Genomic DNA, 21,603 nt, shown 5'->3' with positions numbered 1-21,603 from the left:
TTGCTGGGTTGTAGAGTAGCTCTATTTTCAACTTTTTGAGGAACCTCCATACTGTTTTCCAGAGTGGCTGCACCAGCTTGCATTCCCACCAACAGCGTAGGAGGGTTCCCCTTTCTCTGCATCCCTGCCAACATCTGTCATTTCCTGACTTGTTAATTTTAGCCATTCTGACTGGTATGAGGTGGTATCTCATTGTGGTTTTGCTTTGTATTTCCCTGACGCCAAGTGATGTTGAGCACTTTTTCATGTGTCTTTTGGCATCTGGATGTCTTCTTTAGAGAAATGTCTGTTCATGACTTCTGCTCATTTCTTGATTAGATTATTTGTTCTTTGGGTGTTGAGTTTGATAAGTTCTTTATAGATTTTGGATACTAGCCCTTTATCTGATATGTCATTTGCAGATATCATCTCCCATTCTGTCGGTTGTCTTTTGGTTTGTTCGACTGTTTCCTTTGCTGTGCAAAAGCTTTTTATCTTGAGGAAGTCCCAATAGTTCATTTTTGCCTTTGTTTCCCTTGCCTTTGGAGATGTGTCTAGCAAGAAGTTGCTGTGGCCTGTGTTCTCCTCAAGGATTTTGATGGACTCCTGTCTCACATTTAGGCCTTTCATCCATCGTGAGTCTATTTTTGTGCATGGTGTAAGGAAATGATCCAGTTTCATTCTTCTGCATGTGGCTGTCCAATTTTCCCAACACCACTTGTTGAAGAGACCTGTCTTTTTTCCACTGGACATTCTTTCCTGCTTTGTCAAAGATTAGTTGACCATAGAGTTGAAGGTCCATTTCTGGGCTCTCTATTCTGTTCCATTGATCTATTGTGTCTGTTTTTGTGCCAGTACCATGCTGTCTTGATGATGACAGTTTTGTAATAGAGCTGCTCGAAGTCCAGGATTGTGATACCATCAGTTTTGGATTTCTTTTTCAACATTCCTTTTGGCTATTTTGGGTTTTTTCTGGTTCCATACAAATTTTAGGATTATTTGTTCCAGCTCTGTGAAAAAAGTTGATGGTATTTTGATAGAGATTGCATTGAATGCATACATTGCTCTAGTTAGCATAGACATTTAAACAATATTTGTTCTTCCAATCCATGAGCATGGAATGTTTTTCCATTTCTTGGTGTCTTCCTCAATTTCCTTCATAAGTGTTCTATAGTTTTCAGAGTACAGATCTTTTACTTCTTTGGTTAGCTTTATTCCTAGGTATCTTGTGGGTTTTGGTGCAATTGTAAATGGGATCTACTCCTTAACTTCTCTTTCTTCATGACCTGAACCAAAATCCAGAGTCGGATGCTTAACCGACTGAGCCGCTCAGGTGCCACAGTTGCTATTTTTATTAAAACACTTGGAACAGTGCCTTCCTGGCACATAGTAAGTGCTCAATGAATATCAGCTATTGTTTTTATTATCTGGGATGGAGAACACATCAGACCAACTGTTTCTTTTTTTTTCCTTCTTTTTTTTTAAAGATTTATTTATTTATTTTACAGAGGGAGAACGTGCATGCGAGTTGGGGGAGGGGTAGAGGGAGAGAATCTTCAAGCAGACTGCTGAGCTCAGAGTCCAACACCACGGGGCTTGATCTCACGACCCATGAGATCATGACCTGAGCCGAAACCAAGAGTCAGACGCTTAGCCATCTTTTGTTCTCAAAATTGTTTTTCTAACATAAAGGCTTTCCTCTCCAAAGAGAATTTTGCAAGTATCTTTTGCAAGTATCTTGCTACACTAGGGTGGGTCAGGAAAGCTTTCTGTAAGAAGTGACTTTTAATACAAAACTCCATGGGTAGAAGCCCAAACCATGCAAGGAGAGCAGGGAAGAGGGCTGCTGGGAGGGGAGGACATCTGCCTCATCTCTCTCATGGTACCACCTTCTTCTTCCAGTATGTCTGCTCCACTTACTTCTTGCTACCGACTTCCCTCCTTGGCCATTTCTGATCCCACACAATTGATTTGCTCTTGGCCCATCCTGCCTGCTATGGTCTGAATGTTTGTTTCTCCCAACTTCATACGTTGAAATCCTTAGGCCCCGTGTGATGGTGGGGCCGTTGGGAGGAGCCCAGGCCCAGAAGGCAGAGCCCTCATGAATGGGCTTGTGCTCTTACAAAGGAGACCCCACTGAGTTCCCTAGCCCCTTCCTCCATGTGAAGATATAATAAATCTGGGGCCCTGCAGACTTCTCACAGGGATCTGACCATGCTGGCACCCTGATCTCGGACTTCCAGCCTCCAGAACTGTGAGAAATAAATTTGTTGTTAATAAGCCACCCGGCCATGGTATTTTGTTATAGCAGCCCCGAACGGTCTAACACACTAGCCTTGACTATTCCTTTCAGCGTAGCCCCTCCTCCCTTCAACTGGACAATCTCAAGAGTCTCAGATTTTTGGTCTAAGGTGAGAAATTGCTGCACTATCTCATCCAGTCACAGATCAGCTGGGTAGGATGGAGTAATGGTGATAATGGAGGTTGGATGATATGAAATAAAATGATGGCACTTCTCCCCTTTCAACAGGAATTTAGGATTGACAGTCTCCCATAAAAAGGGGTGTTATTCTGGCACATCATGACTGATATTTATAGTTCAGTATGTGCCCACCTTCTCAGTGTTCATATCAGTGAAGAACTTCATGGACACTCACATAGTGGTCCATGTATCAGGTGGCTTAGACAAAGTATGCTGTGGTAAAAATGCTTCCTAAAATCTCAGTGTTGGGCGACTGGATTGAGCATCTGACTCTTGATTTCAGCACAGGTCATGATCTCAGGGTTGTGAGATTGAGCCCCTTGGGCTCCACACTCAACTTGGGAGTCTACCTGAGATTCTCTCTCTCCCTCTGCCCCTCCCCTTCCTCGAGTGCACATGCTCTCTCTCTCTTTAAAATAAATTTAAAAAATCTTAAAAAAAAAATCTCGGGGCACCTGGCTCAGTCAGTTAAGCGTCTGCCTTCGGCTCAGGTCATGGTCTTGGGGTCCTGGGATCAAGCCCTGCATCGGGCTCCCTGCTCAGCAGGGAGTCTGCTCCTCCCTCTCCCTCTGCTCCCTCTCTCCCCGACCCCCTACTTGTGCTTTCTGCTCTCTCTTGTGCTCTCTCTCAAATAAATAAAGTCTTCAAAAAAATAAAATCTCTGTGACTTATAACAAACACTTTGTGCACGTGACATGGCCAATGCTAATTGGTTTTGGCTCTGCTGAATTCTACACATCTTCTCACTCCAGGACCCAGACTGAAGGGGATCCTTTACCTGGGACATGCTGATCTCCTGGTAGAAGGAAAAGAGAACGATGGTTGAACTATATGATGGCTCTTAAAGCTTATGCTTGGAAGTGGTATATTTTACATCTGTTTATATTCCACTGGCCAAAGCAGCTCCACAGCCAAGCCTGGTCAATGAGGGAGGGAGGATACTCCCATAAGGAGAGGCGGTAAATATTTTGAACAAATAAACAGTCTCACATAGTCCATCACAGCCAGTAGTACCATTTGGTCCCATTTGGCAGGTAAGAAAATGAAGGCTAAAAGTGGTAACTCCATGGAGGTCATAGATTCCAACTCAGCTTGGTCTGGCTTCAGAGTCAGTCTTTTCTACCATGGAATCTCTTCTTTGGGGGATCTTTTCTCTTTTTACACTGTATAGGCAACTGGAATTGTAATTTATTCAGAGCATAACCACTTCTAATCAGCCCCAGGAGCTCTCCATGAAAATTTCTAAAGGTAAACCACCTTTGAAAGCTTTGGGAAGGATATGAAGCTTCTATAGAAAGGGGTGGGGCTTGGGGAATTGCCCCCATGAGAGCTGACTCTATTCCATTTAGTAATTTTTTTTTTTAACTGTTGAATTATTTATCTGCTTTACGGGTTTGTGGATCCTTCAGGCAGGGATTACCTATCAATCTATCACCCTTTGTGTGTGTGTGTGTGTGTGTGTGTGGTGTCTGAGCTCCTCAAAGCTATTTTTCTAGATAATTTTAGAAACTTCCAGATTGCACTGGATATTTATACTCACAAAAATTATTAGTGGGGTGGAGAGAGTGCAACTCATCTACTTTTACCAAAGAGCAACAATTTTAGATTTAGAGACCTAGTTGCAGCAGCTCAGTGTATCTTGGGGTGGGGGTGCACTGAAGAAGTTAACAGCCAGCAGAGAATACATACTTCACCATGATTGTAAATCTCTGTTGATTTCCTTTGCCTTTAGTGCACTCTACTCGTTTTAGGGTCCCTGGTTCCCAGGGGCTTGGCGCTGTACGGGAACACCGCTCGCTAGGTTTGACTTGCCAGATTGACGCGTCCATCAGTGTGGGGATTAGGGGGAGGCGAGTGAGGCGCCCAGAGCACTCAGTGTAAGGAGGCACTGCCAGGAACCTGGGTTCTCTTGCCCTACTTCAGTCCGGGCCCTGGTGTCCACGATGCATTTACCACAACTCCGCAGCGTGAAAATGCCCGGGCGAGCTTACCTGTGAGAAGCACCTGCCCTCCCGCCCCTACCCGACATGCAGGAGAACCTGGACGACGTCGCCGCCCTGTTACTTTGCGCGGCCCGCGAGGCTCATTTCCAGGTTACCGTGTATGTGTGTCTGGCCCCGGCGTGGCGCGGCAGGCAGAGGGAGGGACGGTGCGCGTGTGCCCGTGCCAGGCGGGGCGGGCCCATATCCGGGTGGGCCGGGTGGGTGGGGCCGCCCCTCCCTCCAGGTCCCGAGGTGGGTGGGGGGTGGGGGTGGGGAGGAGCGCGCGGAGATTCCCTTTCGCCCCTCCGGCTCCGAGAGGGGGCGGCAGAAGGGACGCGAGGGTGACAGGGCGTGCCCACCCTGCGGCTGGGCGCCCGGCAGCGCCCCCCGCCCCCGGGCCTGAGCGGCCGCTGGGACTCGAAACAAGAGGAAGAGGAACCCGAGGAGGGCTCGCCGAACCGGCCACCCGCTCGCCGAACTTGCCGAGGAAACTAGTGCGGAGGGAGGGGCCGGGGCCGGGGCCGCGGCAGGAGGAGGGGCGGCCGCAGCTGCATCCAGCCCCGTTGGCTTCCTTCCCAGCTCTGCTTCGCCTCCTCCTCTTCCTCCTGTATGAGTCAGGCATTTCCCGGGGATTTGGAGCAGCCACGCGCGGCCCGGGCGCCGGGAGCTGTAGCAGCCGCCGCCGCCGCGCCAGCAGCCCCAGCGCCGGGGCCGCCACCGCGGCGGGCCCCCGCGTTCCCGGCGCGCACGGACCATGGAGAGGGCGGCCCAAGGCGCAGACGGCGGCGGGGGCAGCAACAGCAGCAGCCGCAGCAGCAGCCGCGCCACCTCGGCGGGCTCGTCGCCCTCCTGCTCCCTGGCCGGCCGGGGGGTCTCCAGCCGGTCGGCGGGAGCGGGGCTCGGCGGCGGGGGCAGCCGCAGCAGCCCGGGCTCGGTGGCCGCTAGTCCGTCCGGAGGCGGCGGCCGCAGGCGGGAGCCGGCGCTCGAGGGCGTGCTCAGCAAATACACCAACCTCCTCCAGGGCTGGCAGAACAGGTAACGCGCCCGCCGCCCGCGCCCCCGCGCGCCCCTCCCGGCGCGCCGCTGTCCGTGTGTGTGTGTGCGTGCGTGCGCGGCGGGGCCGCCGGCCGAGCGGGTGCTGCCTCCGCCGGGGGCCCTCCCTGCGTCCCGGCGCCTCTCCAGGTGCGGTGCCCGGGATGGGGCGCGCCGTGACCCGACCCCAGGACCGCACCGCAGTGGCGGGGAGGGGGGCGAGGGCCCCGGCTTTCTTATGCACGGGCACCTGCAGGGGCTGGAGTGGCGGGAGGAGCGCGCTGGTCCCAGGGCCCTGCCTGCTCGCGGCTCTCCGCACTCCTGAAGAATGGCTGAGGAAGGGAGGCAGAGGGGGCGTGCTCTGTGCCTGGACGAAAAAGCTTTAATACAGCTGGTCCCGTCAGAACAATTCTCCCCGTAATATAGTTCCTTTACAACTTCAGTGTTTAAAAACACCACCACCACCACCAGAAACCTACCACTCCTCGGCGCCTGCCGGAGCGCGTGCTACCTCCCGCCCCGTTGGTGGCTTGAGACCTCCAATCTCTGCAACAGAAGTTTAGTTTTTTTCTTTTTTAAAAACAACCTCTCCCCTTTGGAAATGGACAGTTTGCTATTTAAAGTGGTGTTATTTTTTCCCCCTTGAGGTGCCTTCTTGAAGTTCTTTGTTCACTCACTCTACCCTCACAGTTGGGGAACCTAGTTAATGGCCACGTGGAAGGATGGGGATGTCAAGGGAAGGGGCTCCCAGCACACTTGTATTGGGGGTAATATGTGGGACACAGTAGAGATTATAGTGAGGAAGACTTGGATGGAGCGGTTGTGGTACTGCTATTTACAGGTTTTTTGTTTGTTTGTTTTTACTTTGTTTTTCAAAAACAAGCCAGAGGGAGATACAAATGCCCACACAAGAGGAATGGGGGCTTTTTGGAGAACTTGTTGATGAGATCTTTTGTCCTGCCCTTAAAAGCCCCTGGGTCTTAGGACTTGGGGTTCTTAAGGATGCTTATGAAGTTTGAGTCATACCCTGGGAGCTCTTACTTCTCTCTGCTGGTTACCCTAGATTCCTTGGTGCTCTCTCCGGGCAGGTGGATTGGAAATGTTCAGATTGCTTCCAGCAGAAACTTTGATCAGGCAGTTATTTCACACGAAACTCAACTAGGAGGAAGATGACTTCCTAAGTATGGAAACTGAGTTGTTTCTATATAGATATTATAGACAGAGAACTTTCTGAGTCACCTGGGTTTCCTCGGAGATCTGCTACCATGTCAGTGGAAGTTGCACTATAACTTTTGAATCCTTTTATTTCTCAAAATAGCCCTGGTGTCTACCGTTGCCTCTCCCTTTTCCCCTTCAATTTTTGAAAGCTGAAAAAGAACAGGTAGAGTGTGTAGGATGAGGGAGAGATGAGATGACTAAATCTGATTTCAGTTCTTGGTAATTGTGCCTTGTTGGTGACAGCATCTGGTTTGTGTGTTGGGCAGTCACTTTTAATGCTCTCTCTCTCTCTCTCTCTTTTTTTTTTTTACAAGTAGCTTATGAGGCCAACAGAGATTTTACCCTGGATTACAGTTGTTTCACTTGGGGACAGTATTTTACCTGCAGTGCATATTAAAGGATTTGCTCTTTGCAGTGGATTTAGGAGGAATTGGAGTCCCTCGTGCTTTTGTATAATTTTAAATCCACTGGGGTATTTAGGTTATGCCAGATTGAGAAGAGGCAAAATTGATAATAATAATGATAATAGTAATAATAATATCTATGTGATTGCAGGCTACATGGGTGAAATGCACTGCACACACTGGCAAGGTCTTATCTTTGTTAAGTTTATTTACTGTGATTTTTGGCCACCAGTGTTTATTCTTAACCACAGTAGACTCATTGTTTCCTCAACCACTGACTCCAAAAGCATTGTCTCTTTCTAATGGTTAATGTCTCAGTGTCTAGGTCTCTGTTCCCCACATCCACGTTCTCTGAACTGTGGCTGAGGGTCCATTAGGGGTCTGGAGAGGATTTATGATGATTCAGTGACTGCACATTTTTCCCTTCTCAAGGGGAGGTCTGGAACAGTGAAAAGGAAATGAGAAGAAGAGAAAGACAATATATTCACTTATTCATGAGTTTGTTTATTCAGAGACTATTTATTGAGGACCTACTATGTGCCAGGCACTGTTCTCAGAGCTGGAGCTACTCCAGTGTGCAAAAGGCAAAGGCATCTTCACATGAAGTAGCTGAGGAGATGCAGAATTAAAAAGTAGAAGGAGGGGCCCCCGGGTGGCTCAGTCGTTGAGCGTCTGCCTTCGGCTCAGGTCATGATCCCAGGGTCCTGGGATCGAGCCCCGCGTCGGGCTCCCTGCTCGGCAGGGGGGAAAAAAAAAAAGTAGAGGGAGTCCAGAGCTCCTTAGTCTAGGGGAATGCCTTGGTACAAATAGTGAGGTGAGCTGATGCAAATTACCTTCACTTTTGGACCTCTTGGCATATTCTTTTGGCAGTACTTTTGAAGTTGCCTGCACTTAATGACAAATCTCCAGCCACAAAGTTCTTAGCATGCATTTCTGCTGCCATGCTGTTGATCGTACCCTTCACTGGCTCCCAGGATGTGGTACCTATCACCCGATAGCAGTTTTTACTCTAGTGTCCTCTTGCATAACCTCAAGTTGCTGTATAGCATATATTCTAACGCTCAGCATCATGTTCTGCTGCAATTCACTTGTAGCACACTCGGCCCTGTCACCACACCCTGGGGAAGGCAGTTTGGGCCAGAACAGAAACGAGGTGACATAGAGAGAGGCTACAGGAGAGAAGGCTGCACATTGTGGGACACACTCCAAGTCAGGAGAGTACATCCAGAGCACTTGGCTCACACTCATTGGCTGAGGGAATGTGAAATAATCAGAGCATGGTGAAAAATGTACATTAAGGAGACTCTGTAATTCATCATTACAGCTAAGAAAAAATATTTCAGGTATAATAGTAAGGTATAGTTCTATAGATGGTGTTAAAGAGTGAATGCATCTAAACAAATGGGCAAAACAACCTCAGAAGTGGCAGGTGCTATGAAAGATTAAAAAAAATACAGTTGACCCTTGAACAACTAGGGGGTTAAGGGTACCGACCCCTATACAGTCAAATATCCTCATATAACTTTTGACTTCCCCAGAACATAACTACTAATAGCCTACTGTCAACCAAAAGCCTTACCAATAACATAAACAGCTGATGAACACATGTTTTGTCTGTTATGTGTCTTATATAGTATAATAAAGTAATCTAGAGAAAAGAAAATGTTATTAAGAAAATCATAAGGGAGAGAAAATACACTTCGGTACTGCTGTATTTATGTAAGAAAAAAATCTGTGTATACATGGACCTGCACAGTTCTAACCCTTGTTGTTCAAGGGTCAACTGTATTAAAAAAATGATGAGAAATAAGTATTTGTGGAAATAATTTTGTGTGACTCTAGTGTCTTTACTGCTATTCACATTTTAATCTAGAACACTATCTGTTCACTCACCTTTTGGTTTTCATATGGAGTGAACCAGGGGGAGAGAGAGCCCAAGAACTAAGAGAGGCAGGCCAGTGCCAGGTCACATGGTGCCTTGTAGGCCAGGGGAAGAATTAAGGCTGTGTTCTGGTGGTCCAAAAGGATTTTAGGCAGAGAAGTGACGTGGTCTGATTTGTGCTTTAATAAGTTCACTCTGGGGGTACCTGGGTGGCTCCAGTTGGTTGAGCATCTGCCTTCGGCTCAGGTCATGATCCCAGGGTCCTGGGATTGAGCCCTGCATCGGGCTCCCCACTTGGCAGGGACCCTGCTTCTTCCTATCCCTCTTCCTGCAGCTCTCCCTGCTTGTGCTTGCTCGCTCTCTGTCAAATAAATGAATAAAATCTTTTAAAAAAAAAAAAAAGCTCACTCTGGGTACTTATGTGGAGACGAGATTTTCAAAGGATCAGTCAGATAGAAAAGCAGAGAGACCACTGAGGAGCTCCTCATGGGGGTCCAGGCAAGAGATGCTGGCAGCTTGCAGCTGGGAGACAGGGAAAGTGGAGAAAAGGTACAGATTTGGGGTGGGGAGGCTAGAAATTACTGATGGGTTGGATGAGGAGGTGAGAGAAAGAGAGGGCCAAGGAGAACTTTTGAGTTTGCAGCCCTGAGAGACTTGGGATGTTGAGGTGTCCTTTATAGAGATGAGGGTCACGGGCAGGAACATGTTTGTGGGGAGGATGGGGGACAACCAGGAGTTCCCTTTGGGCTGTGTTCAGTTTGAGATGTCTATACTTAGTAGAAATTGGCCATATGAACTCTAATTTGCCCTAAGCCTATTTTTTTTTTTTTTTTAAGATTTTATTTACTTATTTGACAGAGAGAGACAGCGAGAGAGGGAACACAAGCAGGGGGAGTGTGAGAGGGAGAAGCAAGCTCCCTGCTGAGCAGGGAGCCTGATGCGGGACTTGATCCCAGGACCCTGGGATCACAACCTGAGCCAAAGGCAGATGCTTAATGACTGAGCCACCCAGGCCCCCCACCACCCCAAGGCTAATTTTAATTTCAAACCCAAATAGAACTATTTTGGGTTTGCTCATAACATCAAGTGTTTGAGAAAATAATTTCTAATTGGATCTAGGAAGTTATATTTAAATATTTGAGAGTCTTCATTGCCATTCAGTTTTTATTATCTAGAGAAAAGAAGACATTGCAAATATGAAACCCACGTCCAACGTGTGTGTGTGTGTATGTGTGTGTATGTATGTGATTGGTGGGGTTCTAAGAACTCAGTAAAGTATTAAAAGGCAAGGGGCGCCCTGGGTGACTCAGTCGGTTAAGCATCTGACTCTTGATTTCGGCTCAGGTCATGATCTCAGGGTCGTGAGATCGAACCCCACATTAGCTCCATGCTCAGCAGGTGTCAGCTTGAGATTCTCTCTCTCCACTGAACCCTGCTTACGTGTGCACCCTCTCTCTCTAAAATACATAAATAAATCTTTAAAAAATATTAAAAGGCAAATCTTGAATAGAGTAAGTGTGGTAAGTATCAGCAAAAGAACACCTCAGGCCAGCAGTGGACATTTATTTAGAATGTAAGGGGAGTGTGGACTCGGGGGCCAAACTCCGACATCAGTATTTAGCATATGTGTTACCTTGGGCCAGTTCCTTAATTGCTCTGGGCTTCCATTTTCTCATCTGTTAAATGGAGAAAAGATGTTACCCTTCTCATTAGTTCAATGTGAAGATTACATGAGGATACTGGTCTATAAGTGGCTGAGAACAGTGCATAGCAAGATCTGGAGAACTAGAGGCTATTATTGGATCTTCAGTTTGTCCCTCTTAAGTGGATCCTTTCTGGTCCATAAAGTTCTTGGTTTATTTTCTGAATGCTGTGGTTACGCTGAGACTCCATTAACATAATTATCCCAGAGTTCTTTGGCGAGGATATGAGGATTTGGTTTTGAAGGGATCATTTTAAAACTTGGAACCCAGCAAACATTTGCATCAACATGGCAAATGACTTACTCCCTTCCTCCAGCCTCAGATCCTTATGTCCCTTCCCTGCTCTATTTTTCTCCATAACCACCACCATCTGACACGCTCCGTACTTTACTCTGGTCCCTGCACGAGATGTAAGCTCCCTGAGGACAGAGAATAATTTGTCTGCCTTATTCACCACTGTATCCCCAGTGTCTAGAACAGAGTCTGGCGTATAATAAGGGTTCAGTAGATACCATCGAATAACTGAGAGACTGAATGAATGACAGAGAAGAAGTTAAACCAGGGTTTACTTGTGTTTTGGCCGGTGTTGGCTACTATTATTGTGATTCTTGGTTCTCTGCCTGCTTTTATAGCCTGTCCCTGAGTTCATAGGTCTATCATTTGCCCTGCTCTCAGCAAACATCAGTCTTTGTCTTCCGGGTCAGCAAGTCTGACTCATCTTGTGACATGCCCACCCTGACTTAGGGCCCACCACTGCCCACCTAATGTGGGCCTTTAGTGGCCAAATATCCAGGACCTGCTTTTGACCTGATCTGCATTAATGACATGCTTGAGAATGCTGTGTTTAGCCTCTGGTCATGATTTTCCAGGGTTTTGGGGCTACTTGGCTCATTTAGAAAAGTTGGAGGGGGTATGTATATTAACTTTTAAAACCACACTGAATTAAAATGAATGCTTTCTGAGTACTCCGCAAATTTTAGAGGCAGTTGGTGATACCAGGGTTGAAAAATCACGGCTCTGGGTTTTATGTTCTTGCCCACGTGTACTTAGAAAGTATTCACACATCTTACTGGTCTGGCTTGCCAGATTGTTATGGGCCTGCATACTCAAATCCTTTAGGGACACTGGATTACTTCACGGACCGTGATAATAAAGGGGTGGTTGCCTAGGTTACAAAACAGCATATAATGTGATTTATTCACTTATGGTTCAAAATATTTATTGAGCACCTGCCTGAGTTAACCACTCCCTACGGGATGTGCTCTTCCCCTCCCTTTTTAAAATGGATGCATATTTGAGGAGATTTACGCCAAATGGTTACCATGGTTTTCCTTTGTTGGCGGGATGGTGGGTGGTATTATTTCTCCTCTTTTCTTTTTTCCATTATTTCTTTTTCCTGAGGTGAACTTACATCCATTCTGCAGTCTGAAAATTATAGAGGAAAAAAAAAGCTTTTCACGTATCTCTGAATAGTTTTTGAGAGTAAATTTGAAGTCTAACGTACATTCAGAAGAGTACACAACTCATAAGTGTACCTAGTTCAATGGATTTTCATAAATGGAACATACCCAGATCAAGAACCAGCAGCCAGCCCCTTCCCCCATCCCTCATGGTCATTTTCCCCGTAGGGCCTCCACTGTTGGCTTCCAGCACCTTTCATGAGCTAGGCCTCTTTTTGAATTTCTTATTGTACATGTGATCTTTTGTGCCAGGCATCTTGCTCTTAACATTATGTTTGTGAGCCCCATCCATGTCGCTGTGTATAATTGTAGTCTGTGTCCACTGCTGTTTGGAATTCTACTGGGTGGATATACTAAACACACTGACACTTACCACAGATTGACGTTTGAGCTCTTCCCAGGTTTTCCTTGCGAATAGTGCTGGCATGGTTTTAGAGAATGTATATACGCATTTCAATGGGTGTATACCTAGGAGTGAGATCTTGGGTGACAGTGTTGGCAAATGTCCAGCTTATTAGAGGCCGCCAGAGAGTTTTACAAAGTGGTTGTGTCTGTTGATAACTCCCACCAGAAGTGCATGAGGGTTCTAGGGGCTCCACATCCTCATCTACACTCGATAGTGTCTATTCTTGTTTTAGCCAGTCTGATGGGTATATGGTGGCATCTGATTATGGCTTTAATCCCTTGATGACTAATGAAGTTTAGCATCTTTTTGTGTGCCTGCTGGCCATTTGGATTTCACATTTTGTTAGGTGCTATTTAAGTCCTTGACCATTTATATACTGGGGTATCTGCCTTTTTCATATTGACTTGGGAAAGTTCTTTATATATTCTGGATATGAGTTTGTTGATGGGAATATGTACACATGCACATGGGCACTGCATACATAGAGCAGATATCCTCACTTGTGGTTTGCCATGTCATCTCTTTAACCAGTGCCTTGATAAACACAAATTTTAAATTATAATATAGTCACATTTAAAATTTCTTTCCTGGGGTGCTTGGGTGGCTCAGTTGGTTAAGCGGCTGCCTTCGGCTCAGGTCATGATCCTGAGCCCTGCGTCGGGCTCCCTGCTCAGCGGGAAGTCTGCTTCTCCCTCCCCCCTCTACTCCTCCCCCCCTGCCCGAGTCCCCTCTCTTTCTCTCTCTCAAATAAATAAATAAAATCTAAAAAAAAAATAAAATTTTTTTCCCTTTATGATTAGTTCCTTTTGAGTCCTGTTTAGGAAATCTTTGCCTACTCTACAGTCATGAGGCTGTTCTCTGATGTATTCTTTCAAGAAAAAAAAACTTTTATTAATTTGAACATTTCTTGAAAGTTTGAATTGATACTGGAGGATGTGGAAGCTGGCAGAAACAATACTGGATTTAAGGCTCCCAGTCTGTATTAGTTTCGTTTGGCTATTATAACAAATGACAACAAACTTGGAGGCTCCCAACAACAGCTGTTTATTTTCTCATGGTTCTGGAGTCCAGAAGTCTGAAGTTAGTTTCACTGGGCCAAAATCAAGGTCTTGGCAGGCTCACGGTTTCACCAGATACTCTAAGGGAAAATTAATTTCTTGCTTGCTCCAGCTTCTGGTGGCTGCCGGCATTCCTTGGCTCATAAGGCGTCACTCCAGGTTCTGCCTCTGTCTTCACGTTGCCCTCTCCTCTGTGTGTGTCCAGTCTCCCTCTTCCTCCCTCTTAGAAGGACTCCTGTGATTGCGTTTAGGGCCCACCCAGATCATCCAGGATAATCGCCCCATCTTAAAATCCTTGGTTGAATCTTACCTGCTGTATGCGCTGTACCGTAACATTCGTAGGTTCCGGGGATTAGGACGTGGACATCGTGGGGGTAGGTGGGGTATGGCACACACAGCCTAATTCTAAGGTGGTTCTGAAGCTCTCTTGTCTCCCTTCCCCATCCACCTTTCCCACCCTTCTTTGGTTGCCATGGTGACAGCCTTCTCTGTCTTGAAAGGGTTGCTGTCATGACCGTAAGTGGGTTGGTCATGAAGGGTTGGTGGATGCATTTATCTCTGTCTACTAGACAGACCCCTTGGGCAAATGCAAGGTAGGCATTATTGTGAGGGAAACTCTTTCTAATGCCAGGCAGCAAACCTCATTTGCTTTCTTGGGCAAATCAGACTTTCTTTGGGCTTTCTGTAAATACCATTGAACAATCACTTTGGTAGTAAGTAGTATACATGTAATAATCTGTGTTTTCCATTTTGTCATCTGAATGACTCATTAGCCTGAGGACTTGTTTTTTTTAAAGGTATAATTAAATACAATAAAATGCACAGGTCTCAGGTGTTCTGTTTGATGAATTTTGACAATTGTTTGCACCATGTAACTGCTGCTTCAGAAAGTACAGAACATTCTCTGATTCCCCCCCGCCTCAATTTCTCTGTGCTCCTTGACAGTCAGTTCTTCCCCTGCAATCTGTTTCTGATTTTTATCACCATGAATTAATTTTGTCTGTTCTTTTGTCTGTTTCATATAGATGGATCCATATAGGATATCCTTTTTGGAGTCTGATTTATTTTGGTCAGCCTGATGTTCTGAGATTTATCCATGATGCTGCATCTATCAGTAGATAATAATTTTGTTGTTGTTGTTGTTGTTGAGTAATATATTCTGTGGGTATGCTACAGCTTATCCATTCATTCATAGGTGGACATTTGGGTTGTTTCCAGTTTTTGGCTATTATCAATAAAACTGCTGTTTGTGTACAAGTCTTTGTGTGGGCACGTGCTTTTATTTCTCTTGGGTAAATTTCCTAGGGATGGAAATTACAGGATCATAGGATAGGGGCATGGAGAGACTCCCAAAGTGTTTTCCAGAGTGGCTGAACCATCTCCCACTCCCCCAGCACAGTCTGAATGAATGGGTTGCTCCCCATCCCGGCCACCTTCTGAGAGGGGCAGTCTGTAGGAGCACAGGGTGATGAAGTGGTTAGACCTCCTTGCCATTCCAGCTTAGCTTCTTTTTTTGCGGCGTGACTTTGGGCAAGTCACTTAACTCTTCGGGCCCTGGTTTGTTCATCTGTGCAATGATGGTGACCTTGTAGGGTCTCTGTGAGGCTGCCACAGGTGGCAGGTCTAGTGCAGTGGGTGGCGCTCAGTCGGTCCGCAGCAGAAGTTTGTCTCCTGGGAGTCTTACATTTTAGACCGGTGGGTAACTTTGTGGAACCGCAGGGACGAGTTGGTGGTCGTTTTAGACCCCGCCTTAGCAGACAGGCAGATATTTCTGAGCCTTTTCTCCTCTGCGTGGGGACCTAAGTGACAATTATTTGATTTGCCTCGTGGATGCCTGTCTCCATTTGCTGCGGAGCCTGGGGTTCCTCAGAGTCTGCTCTGGTGGACAGTTGTTTGAAAACCCTGGGAAAAAGAAGAGATGTAGCCTTTGTGTCCCGAAAGGAGGTTTGAAACGATTGTGCTGGAAATGTGGGAGGCTTTCTGCTGCTCTGCCTGGCTCCTGCCTGATGCGATTTGGGTCCAGGCCAAGACAGAACTAAAAAGAAAACCATCCAGAATGTGACTTTTGATAACCCAGACTGGATCGAATATGGTCACAGCCCAGAAAGAAAGTGCTTTATTTGTGTCTCGTATAATGACATCAATAATTATGATAAAATTAGGAAACATTATACACAGTCCTGTGGCAAGCCTATTCTTTGAAGGTCAAAGAAGGCATTTGAGCCACGAATAACTTTTTCATGTTTTGCTGTAGTTTTCAGAGGGCTGTTTATGTTTTTATGTGGTTTGGGCCCTTTCTATAAATATTTTGATGAAAATGTAACAAGTTGAAAGGCCACCAGCATCAGTTTTTAGTGACTCTTTTCCAGGACGTGGTAAGGGTTTATCTGCAAAGCCAGTGGCATGATCAGTGGCCTCTGAGCAGAGGAGGAGTATGGGATGGGACCGCCGAGGAAGCGGTGGGATTCACGAAGTTCTCCCCCGTGTGGGTTGGCCTGGGGTTCTGCCTGAGCCCCTTGTTCGGGGGGAGTCACATGGGTTTGGTGATGGACACAGATGACCCTCAGCTGGTCGGCAATGGTCAGTCCGTCCGAGGCTGCCACAGTTTTCCCAGGCCTTTTGGTTGTGAAGTAGAACCTGGACCGAATTGGGAAACTTTCCAAGTCCCAAGTAGGCAGACAGTATCAGCCCCCAGATACCTCCTCTTTGCTTGTAATTAGGTCTGCTGGAGTGTTCATACCCCACATATTTGTGGGGCACCTTTTGTGTGTCTGCCGAATGCCAGGCGAGACGCCGAGGACGCAGGAACAAGAAGCACAGGCTGTATCTTGAGGAGCTGACAGCCTAAAACAGGGATGGGCAAACTCTTCCTTAGAGGGCCAGGTGGTCAATATTTCAGGCTTCGTGGGCTATCCAGTCTCTGTGGCAACCGCGCAACGCTGGCATGGCAAACAAGCGGGTGCGTCTGTGTTCCAACAAAACTTTGTTTACAAAAACAGATGGTGGGCTGGATTTAGCCGGTGGGACGGAGTTTGACCATCCCTGCTCTAAAATGACACCCAGGCCCCTTAATCAAGTAGTGGAGGCAGCCTACAGTGGTGGCTGAGTACGGATTCCGTGGTCCGAAAGCCTGGGGCTTGAATCCTGCCTCGGCTTTTTACTACCTGCTTGACTTTGGACAAGCTGGAACAACCTCTCCGTGCCTCCGTTTCTTTATCTGTGAAGTGGGGGTGATATAGCGTCCATGTCCTAGGGTGGTTGGGATGGACTGAGAAGCTGCGTGTGTGGGGCTGAGGACAGCGGCTGGCACTCATTAGATGCAAGCCGCCCTTACCGTATACCTGGTGGATCTTCCGTAAGGGAAGCACCTGGCAGGGGGAGCACCAGCTCTTTCTGGGGATGGAGGGGAGAGAGGGGCAGGGGAGCAAGACTAGAATGTTGAGAAGAGCGGCTCATCACGCAGACAGGAGCCCGGGGAAGGCTCCCCGGGGAGGAGGCTTTGTGAGGGCACAGGTTTGGAAACAGGACAGAGGAGATAGGTTTGTTGTGGCTGCAGGTTGTATGTGGGGTGCGGCCAGTTGCGAGGCGGTAAAAGGCTACTGCATGCTGAGACCACAGATCATAAGCTGTCGGTGTTACTGGAAAGGGGAGGAATACATTTGTGGGTCCAGGAAGCGTCATATTTTACATCTGTTATCCAGTTGAATCCTTACAGTGAGCTGGGGGTATTGCAGATCTATCCATTCTCTCCTCCTCCTATAGTCACAGAACCCCAGGTTCTAGCTAGATACACGGTTGTCCCAGATAAAACTATATTTGCACCCTTCCTTTTCCTCACAGCTAGGGATGACCATGTGATTATATTCTAGACACAAGCAGAGTTCTCACAAAGTAGTCCTTTGGAACTATCTTTGTACCCTTCCTTCTTTTTCCTTTGCTCTTGGAATATAGACATATGGCCGCAACCAGGATACAGACGTGGTGGTTAGAATTCCGGCAGCCATCTGGAGGCTTGAGGTGACTGAGATGAAGGCCATCAAGACAGAAGAGACTTGGCCTCTGAAGACTCTGTTGATCAGAGCCCTCTCACAAACCTTGGGCTGCCAACCTCTGGAATTTTCCATGATAGGGAGAATAAGCATTTTTTAAAAGCCACTATTCATAGCCAGATCTAACCCTAACTGATGCAGGTCGAATCTGTTCTCCCGAGGAAGAAACTGAGGCATACAGTGACATAAGTTGCCCAGTCGGTAAGTTGTGGAGCCACAATGTGTCTGACTCCAAAGTATATTTTCTTTCCACCACTCTGGAAAGTACTTGGAGGTCTTCAACCCCCTCATTACATCGATGAGATCACGGAGGGCTTTGCCTCAGGGTAGACCTGTTCCAGCTCATTTCACCGCAAGATAATCATTATTCTGTTTTATCCCTCACTCTCGCTCTCCTGCTGTGGCCTTCCCAAAGAAGGGGTCTCGTGTTTTAATTAGTGGTTTTGTTTCCCTCCCATGGGCAGAATCTCTTTCTGTGAGTAGTTGATGTCTGGTGGTCTTTCTCCTTGGTGAGAAAGCATCACTGCTTGAGGGCCATGTTTAGAGCCTTCATAGTCCTCCTTAGTAATGACTTCGCTTGCTCGTCCTGTCCTTTCTTTACCTGGGCTTTTAGGGCTGGTGGAGGGGGCTCCTCGGCCCTTTGACTTCGTCTAAGAACTGGCAGATAAATCTTGATTTACACAGAAGCCTCCCAGTTCATTAAGCTCAGAATGCAGACTTTGGCCGACAGGGGTCACATGTTTTGAACATACTTTGCTTTTCAGATTCCTGTGTATCTGAGTCCCACCCTATTACTAATACCTTAAAAATGGGCCTCCCGATCCCTTGGGTAACCACACAGCGCAGAACTTTTCTGTGTGCATTTTCCAGCTGACTCATTCAGTGGATCTGTCCCTAGAAAGTTGAACAGGGGAAAAGCCAGTTTGTGCTCGTAAGCACTGTTGAGAGAGCCCTGTTGCATGTTTATTATATAGCAGTTCACATTTACGTCGCTCTTTGGGCTAGCAAAATTCTTCGTGGTAATTTTTGTTAGCCTGGCTGTTGTGTGCTGTTTGCTTTTTTATGAGAAGTCTGCTGTTGCTACCTTGGCCCAAAGTGTGTTTTAACACTCTTGGAGTCACTTAGTTAATTCAGAGTTTCCCGTAACTGAAGTTTTTCTGTCAAATATCCATTTTCACGATTCCTTCAGAGTCTGCTGAAACTCAGGAAAATAGTGTGAAATAATGGCCCAAACTCCACAGTGTTTCCTCATGCTAGAATAAGAAGATAGGCCATTTTTTTTTTAAAGATTTTTTTTTTTAAAGATTTTATTTAATTTTATTGGAGAGAGAGAATGAGAGAGAGGGAGTACATGAGAGGGGGGAGGGTCAGAGGGAGAAGCAGACTCCCCACTGAGCAGGGAGCCCGATGCGGGACTCGATCCAGGGACTCCAGGATCATGACCTGAGCCGAAGGCAGTCGCTTAACCGACTGAGCCACCCAGGCGCCCCTTTTTTAAATATTTTATTTATTTATTTGACAGAGAGAGACACAGTGAGAGAGGGAACACAAGCAGGGGGAGTGGGAGAGGGAGAAGCAGGCTTCCTGCCGAGCAGGGAGCCCGATGTGGGGCTCGATCCCAGGACCCTGGGATCATGATCTGAGCCGAAGGCAGACGCTTAACGACTGAGCCACCCAGGCGCCCCAAGATAGGCCATTTTTATGGGGTAGACATAAAGATACTTCAGAAAATCTTTGTTTTAAAGAAAGAGGACCCAACTTGTGTCCATGAAATCAAGTTTAAGTCTGGATAGTGTTTTTTGAACAAAAGCAAAGCATGACCTCGCTTGGAGGAGGCCAAGTTGTAGTTATTCGTGTCATGGAATTGTCTGAATTTCTGTTTATCTAAACACTTGCTTCCTTTTCCTTTCCAGCATTGGAGCACTTACTGGTATATTTAGTGTTTTTTTGTTTTGTTTTGTTTGTTTCTGTCTTCATTTTTGCTTTGTTTTTGAGTTTGAAACTATAAATTCCCTTCATGACATACAAAACGTACATTTGGTAACAATTAAATATAACTCATGATCTGATATTTTCTTTTCGTACAAATGATATTATTATGATAATTGGAAAATTTGTATAAGGTCTGTAGGTAATAGTACCGTATCCTTGTAAATTACTTGATTTTAGTATTTGTTCACTGAGGTTTTTAGGGGTAAAGGGGCATTATGTTGGCAACTTACTCTCAAGAAACGTGTGTGTATGTGTATAAAAAAAATGATAAAACAACTGTGGTAAGATGTTAATACTTCTTTAGTGATAAATAATTCTTTGAACTATTCTTGTAACTTTTCTATAAATTTGAAATTATATTAAAAAGTTAACAGCGGGGGGAGGAGCAAGATGGCGGAGGAGTAGGAGACCTGGATTTCGTCTCCTCTCAGGAATTCAGCTGGATAGGGATCAAACCATTCTGAACACCTACAAACCCAACAGGAGATCGAAGAAAGGAATAGCAACAACTCTCTCATCAGAAAAGCGACCACTTTCTGAAAGGTAGGACGTGCGGAGAAGTGAATCCGAGGCGATATTCGGGAGGATAGACGGCGGGGGAGGGGCCTCCGTCGGCCGCTTCTGGCAAGTGATAGAGCCGCGGAGCACAAAATCGGAACTTTTAGAAGTCTGCTCCGCCGAGGGACGTCACTCCGGTGGCTAAGAAGGGGGTGGAACCCTCCAGGACAGTGTGGTCTCAGGACCCTCGGGGTCACAGAAAGACCGGGGGTGCCTGAGTGTGGCAGAGCTCCCAGGTAACGGAGCAGGGAAGCCGGCTGCAGAGGCGGAGCCCAGGCGCGGGCTCTCAGCTCGGGGTGGCCCTAAACCGTGATCCGCGGCACAGTCGGGCACCTGCTCCTCCAGCAGGGACCCAACAAGCGGCAGATCCGGGGAGACTCACCTTCCTCCCCTGGGAGGAGCCGCGCGGGAGTGCACCGCAGGGATCTGCTGGGTTTGGAGACTCCACCCGGGGTCGGGTGCCAGAGATAGAGGCGCGCGGTCGCAGGCCGGGCGAGCACGGGGTGCGGCCGGAGACCGGGGAGACGGGAGCGACTGACGGCTTTTCTCTGGGGGCTCACTGAGGAGCGGGGCCCCGAGTTCTCGGCTCCTCCGGGGCGGAGATTGGGAGGCCGCCATTTTCACTCTCCACCTCCAAAGCTGTACAGAAAACTCGCAGGGAACAAAAGCCCTGGAGGGCAAACCCGAGCAGATTACTTAGCCGGGAGGGGGCAAGGGCGGGGCAATTCCGCCTCCGGCAAAGACATTTGGAAACCACGGCAACAGGCCCCTCCCCAGAAGATCAGCGAGAACAGCCAGCCAAGACCAAGTTTACCGATCAATGAGAACGGCAGAACTCCAGCGCTAGGGGACTACTGCACATAGAATTCACGGCTTTTTTACCATGATTCTTTAGTCTTTTAAAGTTAATTTTTTTTTAACTGTCTTTTTGTCTTTTTATTTCTTTTTGAATTTTTCTTTTTCCCTTTTTCAACCAACATCTTATCAATCCCTTTTTAAAAAAAAAAAAATTTTTATTTTTCATTTTTAGAGTCATATTCTATCCCTTCATAGTAGTTACCCGTATTTTTGGCTTATATATATAAGTTGTTCTCTCTTTAAAATTTTGACATAGTTTCTTCTAACAGATTAAAATATACCCTAAATCTCTAGTATATGGTGCTTTCTATTCCCCTGCCTGATCACATCCTCTCCCTTTTTTTTTCTTTTTCTTTTTTCTTTTTTTAAATCCTCTTCTTTCTTTTTTCAAACAACTTCTTATCAATTCCTTTTATAAAATTTTTTATAATTTCCATTTTTACAGTCATATTCCATCCCTTCATCATATCAACCCTTATTTTTGTACATATATAAGTTTTTCTTTCTTTAATATTTCGGGAGGCACTTTCTTCTAAAAGA

The 21,603-nt window shown here is 46.7% G+C and overlaps 1 protein-coding gene across 4 annotated transcripts in view; it reads left to right on the top strand.

Moving 5' to 3' along the window:
• Positions 1 to 4,721: 4,721 nt before the first annotated feature.
• Positions 4,722 to 21,603, top strand: part of OSBPL10 (oxysterol binding protein like 10) — a 334,389-nt gene continuing 317,507 nt past the window's right edge. For 2 of the 4 annotated variants that reach the window (XM_054504478.2, XM_064588972.1), the window contains exon 1: positions 4,722 to 5,478. In XM_054504478.2, the coding sequence (XP_054360453.1) occupies positions 5,198 to 5,478 (281 nt within the window). In that variant the 5' untranslated portion in view covers positions 4,722 to 5,197. The remainder of the gene's footprint in view (positions 5,479 to 21,603) is intronic. The other 2 variants (XM_045903929.3, XM_064588984.1) reach the window with 2 other exon arrangements.

This window comes from Mirounga angustirostris, unplaced genomic scaffold (assembly GCF_029215605.1).
Source record: "Mirounga angustirostris isolate CCGP_5_RB_7025 unplaced genomic scaffold, mMirAng1.0.hap1 SCAF_1, whole genome shotgun sequence".
In the NCBI taxonomy this organism is placed as follows: Eukaryota; Metazoa; Chordata; class Mammalia; order Carnivora; family Phocidae; genus Mirounga; species Mirounga angustirostris.
The sequence above is the reverse complement of the archived record's forward strand: the minus strand, read 5'-3'. Positions and strand labels throughout refer to the sequence as shown.